Source organism: Colobus angolensis, unplaced genomic scaffold (genome assembly GCF_000951035.1).
Source record: "Colobus angolensis palliatus isolate OR3802 unplaced genomic scaffold, Cang.pa_1.0 Scaffold76, whole genome shotgun sequence".
Taxonomy (NCBI): Eukaryota; Metazoa; Chordata; class Mammalia; order Primates; family Cercopithecidae; genus Colobus; species Colobus angolensis.
The window spans coordinates 1,502,646-1,509,863 of record NW_012121376.1 but is presented as its reverse complement, the minus strand read 5'-3'; the positions used below and the strand labels follow the sequence as shown (position 1 = coordinate 1,509,863).

The following is a 7,218-nucleotide window of genomic DNA, read 5'->3' as shown; positions in this document are numbered from 1 at the left end:
CGGCATCTTGGCTCAGCCTTGTGTGACCAGAGGGTAGAGACGGAGTTTCACCGTGTTAGCCAGGATGGTCTCGATCTCCTGACCTCATGATCCTTCCATCTCGGCCTCCCAAAGTGCTGGGATTACAGGCGTGAGCCACCACGCCCGGCCTAGCCCACTTGACTTCTATCCATTTGCTCAGCCGGCATAGAAACGGAGTCAGTGGAAAGCGGCATCTTGGCTCAGCCTTGTGTGACCAGAGGGAAGATCAGGAAGGGAGCGGGGGAGTTGCCAGGAGAAGCAAAGGGAGCAGCATTTGAGGTAGAGGGGACGGCACGTGCAGGGAGGCAGAGGTGGGCTCAGGCTGCACACAGGGCTCAGCTGGGGGTGGTGGGGCTGTGCGTGTGGCGCGTCAAGGGGCAGCTCGGGCAGCTCAGGAAGTCCGAGGCGGGTCGGGCTTCTCAGGAGGGCACAGGAGTGGGATGTGCTTGGTTTCTCCGCACTCCCAGTGAGAGGTGCAGACCGGAGGAGGCTGTTTCTGTGGGGCGGGTGGCTGAGAGGGGAGCGGTTGGCTCTGCTGGGGTGAGAGGGGGGTGTTGGTCTGAGGATGGGCGCACTGCACGGCGCTGCTGAAATCAGTTTTCTGTTTTCTGAGGTCCGCTGAACCTGCCAAGGGAGGGTGTTAGAAGGGAACTGGCCCAGCCCTCTGTGGAACAGTGCTGCTGCCCTTCCTGTGCCCGGCGGCGCCTCTGCCTCTCACAGGCTGTTGCTTTCTGCTCATGAGAGCGAGTGCTTCCTTAGTGGTCAGAAGTGTGTGGGCCTACAGAACTCAGTGGCCCTGTAACCCCAGCCCCTCCGTGTTGTTGGGACATCCAGGACCAGCTGGTGGGGGGCGTGTTTTACCAGGGGGGTGAAGACCCCCAGGCTACTCTTTAAAACAAGTCGGTGTACAGCCTTTGCCTGTTAGACCTGCCTGGCACCTGAGTCTGAATGGCTCGTGTCCACTAAACGCAATGGCAGGGGAAGGAAGGCCACTTCACCTTCCAGGGCGGCGTTAGATCCAGAGGAAGAGTGTTCTGAGCTGGAAAAGTGTTCTGTGGCTTATGGCTGGGGGCTGAGTCCCTGCCGTTTCTCCCTCCAGGGCCTGAGCCAAGATTCTGCCAAAAGACTGCGCTTTGTGCCGGGGGTCATCTTTGTTGACGGTATGTGGGGCCATTGCTCCTGCTAGTCCCTGGCCGCTTGGGGTATGCCTTGCGGACGCTCCCTCGGGTGTGGACCCTCCCTGTGGTCGGACATGTCGAGCTGCTGGTGCGGCCCCTGCACCGAGGCCCTGGTGGGTAAATTTCCCTGAAGGAGGCAGTAGATGTGGCCATCGTTAGGGGACACCACTGTTCCTGGAGTCTGAGAACATCTTTAGAAAGTTGGGGGGTGGGAGCAGGAGCGGCGGCTGCCCAGCCCCTATCATGGAGTCTGGGGACAGAGAAGGGGATTTAAGTGCTGGTGGTGAGGGGGGTCCAGGGGCCGACTCCCGACCCTTGCTCCTGCAGAACGAGCTCCTGGGTGTTCCCTGTAGCGCTGAGGTCAGCCACAAGGGAGAACCCCCTGCCCAAAGGAAGATGGCCGACACCCCACAACTCTGCCAGGACGCACTGCTGTGCAGAGCACGGCCTTTAGGGGTTTCCGCAGGGGGAGGTGGCCCCGTGCCCTGCCCTGCCTGGCTCTGTGAGCCCTGACTCTTTCTGCCTGCGTTTTTCAGAGGGAGCAGCCTTTGGCAAGAGTCTAGAGGAGAGATCAAAGACCCTGGCCGAAGTGAAACCCATTCTGCAAGCAACTGGGTTACCATGGCATGTGGTGGCCTTAGAGGAGGTGGGAGGGCTGTCCCTGGAAAGGGGTCCTGGAGGTGACCTCTGGGGGGCACCTGCCCATGTCCCGGGCCTCCCTGCCCTCTCCCTTGTCCCAGAAGGTGGGGCTGTCGCTGGGGGGTGAGGGCACCTGCCCGTGTGCCAGCCTCATTGCCCTCTCCCGCATCCTGGAAAGTGGGGCTGTCTGGGGGGGGCACCTGCCCATGTCCCTGGCCTCCCTGCCCTCTCCTTTGTCCCAGAAGGTGGGGCTGTTGGTGGGGGGTGGGGGGCACCTGCCCGTGTCCCAGCCTCACTGCCCTCTCCCGCATCCTGGAAGGTGTTCAGCCTGCCCCCGTCGGTGCTTCGGTGCTCTGCCCAGGAGCCGGCGGGATCCGAGGGGGCTTACAAGGCGGCTGTGGACAGCTTCCTCCAGCAGCAGCATGTGCTGGGGGCCGGGGGTGGTCCTGGCCCGACTCAAGGGAAGGAACAGCCACCCCAACCCCGACTGGACCCCCAGAGCCTGGCAAGACCTCCTGCCGCTGCCCAGACTGAGGCTCTTTCCCAGCTGTTCTGCTCGGTGAGGACACTGACGGCCAAGGAGGAGCTTCTGCAGACACTGCGGTGAGGTCCTGAGAGCCCCCCTTCCCTGGGCCCTATACCCCCCAGGCCCCTAAGAGCACCCCTTTCCTGGGTCCTGACCCCCCCAGATCCCTGAGAGCCCCCCTTCCCCGGGTCCTGGCTCCCCAGACCCCTGAGAGTCCCCCTTCCCTGGGCTCTATACCCCCTCCCAGGCCCCTAAGAGCACCCCTTTCCCGGGTCTTGACCCCCTCCCAGACCCCTGAGAGCCCCCCTTCCCCAGCTCCTGGCCCCCCAGGCCCCTGAGATGCTCTGTGCTTTAGGACCCACCTGATCCTGCACATGGCCCGAGCCCACGGCTACTCTAAGGTCATGACTGGGGACAGCTGCACACGCTTGGCCATCAAGCTCATGACCAACCTGGCGCTGGGTCGAGGGGCCTTCCTGGCCTGGGACACGGTAGGCAGGGACCTGGGTGTTCAGGAGGCCCATCCCCACCTTCACCCCTTCGACCACCTTCACTGGAGAGTAGCCTCTCGTGTATCGGTCCTGCAGCCTCTCGGATGGTTGTGGGATGGAGGTCTGTGACCTCCCCCACCTGGCAGGGGAGGAGGGGCGAGCACATTCGGGCCTTGACCTCGACCACACAGCCCCCGCCTCCCCCAGGGCTTCTCGGATGAGCGGCACGGGGACGTGGTGGTGGTGCGGCCCATGCGGGACCACACCCTGAAGGAGGTCGCTTTCTACAACCGCCTGTTCTCCGTCCCTTCTGTTTTCACACCAGCCGTCGACACCAAGGTGGGCCACGTGGACGGAGCAGCCTCTCACCACTGACACCAGGGTGGGCCATGTGGGCTGGGCAGCCTCTCACAGGCTCAGGTCACCTTCAGTGACTCCTGTCGGGTCACCAGCATACCTTCAGTGACTCTGCTGTACCCCCAGCAGTGCTGCATCCTCTCACCCGCCCTGGGCCCTGAGGGTGTGGGGTTGACGGGAGGACCCCACAGCGGGTGCACTGCTTAAGCCGGTTCTCTGGCTGCCGTGAGCCGTCGCAGCAAAGCCAGATCCGTGTGGGCCAGCAGTGTGGAACCCACGGCACCTGCCCTGGGGACTCTGCCCCAGCCTGGGGCTGGCCTCTGGGCTTTCCCATAGCCCCCACTCTGATTGTCTCTAGGCCCCTGAAAAGGCCAGCGTCCACCGGCTCATGGAGGCCTTCATCCTCAGGCTGCAGACCCAGTTCCCCTCCACTGTCAGCACTGTGTACAGGTGTGTGCGGGTGCTGAGCTCACCACTCGTGCTCAGACCAGGGCTTAGGGTGGAGCCGCAGCCCGTGCGATTCACCTGCTCCTCCCACACCCTGGCCACAGGACAAGTGAGAAGCTGGTGAAGGCCCCCAGGGAAAGCCCTGCTGCTGGCGACTCCAGCCCCTGCTGCCTCCTCTGCATGTGCACCCTGGATGTCGATGCGGCTGGTCTGTGTATCATGCTCTTGGGGTGATGGGGGAGGGAGCTAGGGAGTGGGCGTGGGGGCTCACCAGCCCCAGGCTCCCTCAGCCCCTTTCTACTTGCAGATAGTGCCACGGCTTTTGGGGCTCAGACCTCCTCACGTCTCTCCCAGATGCAGTCACCCACCCCCCTGACTGAGACCCGGACACCCCCCGGGCCCTGCTGTTCTCCAGGGGTGGGCCGGGTCCAGGGCTGTGGCCAGGGGGCCTGCAGGAGGTGAGTCCCTATCCCTGCACCCATAGCTGCATAGGGGGAAGGGGACCTGCCCTTACGCCACACTGCACAGCACTGAGGTGCCAAGGTGGGCACACAGCCAGCTCTGCTCCCACAGGGAGGACCCCCAAGCCTGCATCGAGGAACAGCTGTGCTACAGCTGCCGTGTGAACATGAAGGACTTGGTGAGTGTGTGCCCACCTGCCCCGGGCCAGGCTTGGGGTCGTGGGAAGGCCGTCCCGTCATGAGTGGCTGGAGGGGGTGCTGGCGGGTTTCGTGGCCGCTCGACACTGGCCTCTGTTGCAGCCATCACTGGACCCCCTGCCGCCGTACATCCTGGCCGAGGCCCAGCTCCGCACACAGAGGTACTGGGGCCCCCACCGCAGTGGCACATGGGGCAGGGGCCTCGGGGCTGGTGCCCACTGCAGCTTTCTCTCTAGGGCCTGGGTCTTGCAGGAGATCCGGGACTGTTTGATTGAGGACAGTGATGATGAGGCAGGCCAGAGCTGAGCCTGAGGAGGCGCTTGACGAGACAGCAGGCAGTGGCCGCCTGGTGCAGGGCCCACCACGCTGGAGCTGGAAGGCAAGGACGGGGGACTGGCCTCTGATTGTCCATTTGTATAAATAAAACATTTTTAATTAAAAAACTCTACAGTACACGTAGGGGGGTGGCAGCGCCACGCAGGCCGTGGGGATGCAGTGTCCTCCTCTGACAGCAGCATTAGGGCTCAGGCAGGCCGGGAGGATGCATCACAGCTGGTGGCCTTGGACGGGGCAGCGGCTCCCCCGGCCTGAGGAGTGCCTTCCCCTGTGGCCACGCTGCCCAGCAGGCCGGCTCCTTCCCTCTCGGGCGCCAGCAGCAGCTCCTACTCCTTCTCACGAGTCCACTTGATCATGGTCTCCGGTGAGCGGTAGAGGAAGATGAGCTTGGCGTACAACTCCTCCTCCAGCTCCAGCTCACGAGTCTCCCGCACTAGGAAGATGTCCTGGCAGAGCTTGAGGATGCGGTCCACGCATGGCAGTTCCTCAAACATAATGGAATGCGAGATCTCGCTGAAGAATCCACGCACGAACTTGCCGATGACCAGCACGATGGAGACATATAGCCCCATGATCCTGCGGGGGAAGCTGGTGAGTCCTGGGGCCACCCGGAGCCCCCTGAGCTGCGGGGTGCCCCCCAGCCACTCACTCACCCGTAGCCAGCCAGGAAGCCGAGGCTCGGTGGGCTGACCTTGTCGCTGAAGATGACCATGGGCAGCAGGTTGCAGTCGGTCCGGCACTCCTGCAGCTCGATGACCCACCACTCAAGGAAGCCGGTGGCCCCCGCACCCTGCTCCCTCCGCAGCTGGATGCGCACGCCGAGGTAGTCGGCCTCCTCGTCTGGGGCGGAGCAAGGAGACGGCTGGGGCCGCAGCCACCCCTCTCTGGCCTCCCCCAGCCCCGGCACCCCTCACCCCTCTCTGGCCTCCCCCAGCCCTGGCTGGCGCCCGCACTCACTGGGCTGCAGCTGCTTCACAGGGTTGGCTTCGGGCCCGTTGGGGGCACGGATGTACTTGGGGAAGAGATTGGGGATGACCCTGCAGGGAGGTGCTGGCAGGTCAGGCCTGGCCCAGCCAACCTGGCCCAGCCCTCCTGCCCACTGCCCAGGCCCTTCACTCACACAGACTGGTCCGAGGTGCCCTCGAGCAGGCTGGCCAGCTGCCGCCGTGCAGTGCTGTTGGGGGCCAGGGCCAGCATGTGCTTCTCATTGGCGTACTCCACGGTGCCGCCCTTGGCCAGGTCCCTGGGGGCGGGAACACAGCGTGACCCACTGTGGTGGGGCCACTCACCCAGGCCCTGCCCCACGTCCAGGCCCTGCCCCAAGTCCAGGAGGCACCTCTGGAAGTTCCAGGTGAAGCGCAGGGTGATGTCAGCCGTGCCGTTGTAGAGCTCCCGCTTCATCTGGGCACGGCTGGGTGGGCTGATGCGCCACAGCGCCCCAGAGCTGCCCTCAATCTGCGCCGTGACGATATCCTCAGGGCTGTACTGGCTGATGAACTGCATGGCCAGCTGGGTACAGGTGACACCCTCAGTGACTGTGGCCACATCCCCCGCCCCCCACCAGGCTGTCACAGGGCAGAGGCCACTTACCGGGTGGGGGTCAAACTGCCGGGACAGCTCCTCGTAGGCCTGGGCCGTGAAGGGGATGATGGATGGCTGCTGGGCGCTCATGGTGAACAGCGGCTAGGGGCAGGTACGGGGACACGGGGCCATGAAGATGAGTGTGGAGGAGCCGCTGGGGGTTGCATGCCACCCTGGCCAGAACCCCCAGGGGATGGGAATGGACAGGTGGGCCCACACATGCTCACCTCATAGCCGCCCAGCTTGAGGGTGACGGTGACATCGATGGGCTGGTTGACGACCCCAACCACGGAACGCACCAGCGACATGAAGAGTAGTGGGAACCAGATGATGGCGATGAGGAAGAGGATGATGAGGCCACCCATGCCATACTTGACGATCTTCTTCTTCTTCTGCCCTTTGGGCTGCGGGTATCTCTGGAGGGGAACAACACAGGTCATAAGCTGAGCTCTGCCCTTCCTGCAGGTCCCATGACCGCATTCTCCAGCTCACCCAGCAGCCCACAAAAGCCCCAGCCTGACCTCGGCCTGGCACAGCTGTAGTAATGGCGGGCAGACGCAGGCCAGTGGAGTAGAACTAAGTCCAGTTGGAACCCAGGGGCCAATGATCTTAGACAAGGGAGCTGTGACCGTTCAGTGGGAACGGACCACCTTTTCAGCACAGTGCAGGCACCGCCCCAGGCAGGAGAATGAAATGCAACTCCTGCCTCATACCGTGTGCCAAAATTTACCTCAAAGTGGATCAAAGAGCTAAACTTCAGAGCTAAAACTATAGAACTTTTAGAAGAAAACGGGCAAATCTTCATGAACCTGGATTTGGCAAAGAAAACAAAGTAAACCAGATATTACCAAAATAAATACTCTGTGCTTCCAAAGACGCCATCAAGAAAATTTAAGAGACAATCCATAGAATGGAAGAAATTTTCAGCAAATTGTATCTGATAAGGGTTTAGCAACCAGAGAATATAGAGAATTCTTCCAACT

The 7,218-nt window shown here is 62.6% G+C and overlaps 2 protein-coding genes across 4 annotated transcripts in view; one reads left to right on the top strand and one right to left on the bottom strand.

The window, feature by feature from the left end:
* Nucleotides 1-4,761, top strand: part of CTU2 (cytosolic thiouridylase subunit 2 homolog (S. pombe)) — a 16,477-nt gene extending 11,716 nt beyond the window's left edge. For 2 of the 3 annotated variants that reach the window (XM_011928001.1, XM_011928003.1), the window contains 11 exons: nt 1,121-1,181; nt 1,736-1,845; nt 2,158-2,441; nt 2,720-2,855; nt 3,063-3,194; nt 3,571-3,662; nt 3,764-3,867; nt 3,967-4,117; nt 4,233-4,299; nt 4,421-4,479; nt 4,555-4,761. In XM_011928001.1, the coding sequence (XP_011783391.1) occupies nt 1,121-1,181; nt 1,736-1,845; nt 2,158-2,441; nt 2,720-2,855; nt 3,063-3,194; nt 3,571-3,662; nt 3,764-3,867; nt 3,967-4,117; nt 4,233-4,299; nt 4,421-4,479; nt 4,555-4,624 (1,266 nt within the window). In that variant the 3' untranslated portion in view covers nt 4,625-4,761. The remainder of the gene's footprint in view (nt 1-1,120; nt 1,182-1,735; nt 1,846-2,157; nt 2,442-2,719; nt 2,856-3,062; nt 3,195-3,570; nt 3,663-3,763; nt 3,868-3,966; nt 4,118-4,232; nt 4,300-4,420; nt 4,480-4,554) is intronic. The other variant, XM_011928002.1, reaches the window with a different exon arrangement.
* The window catches only part of PIEZO1 (piezo-type mechanosensitive ion channel component 1), a 25,660-nt gene continuing 23,164 nt past the window's right edge, over nt 4,723-7,218 (bottom strand). The window contains exons 43-49 of the mRNA XM_011928079.1: nt 6,463-6,651; nt 6,245-6,337; nt 5,991-6,163; nt 5,775-5,897; nt 5,612-5,691; nt 5,308-5,494; nt 4,723-5,230 (exon numbers count right to left, since the gene is read on the bottom strand). Of these exons, the coding sequence (XP_011783469.1) occupies nt 4,981-5,230; nt 5,308-5,494; nt 5,612-5,691; nt 5,775-5,897; nt 5,991-6,163; nt 6,245-6,337; nt 6,463-6,651 (1,095 nt within the window). The 3' untranslated portion in view covers nt 4,723-4,980. The remainder of the gene's footprint in view (nt 5,231-5,307; nt 5,495-5,611; nt 5,692-5,774; nt 5,898-5,990; nt 6,164-6,244; nt 6,338-6,462; nt 6,652-7,218) is intronic.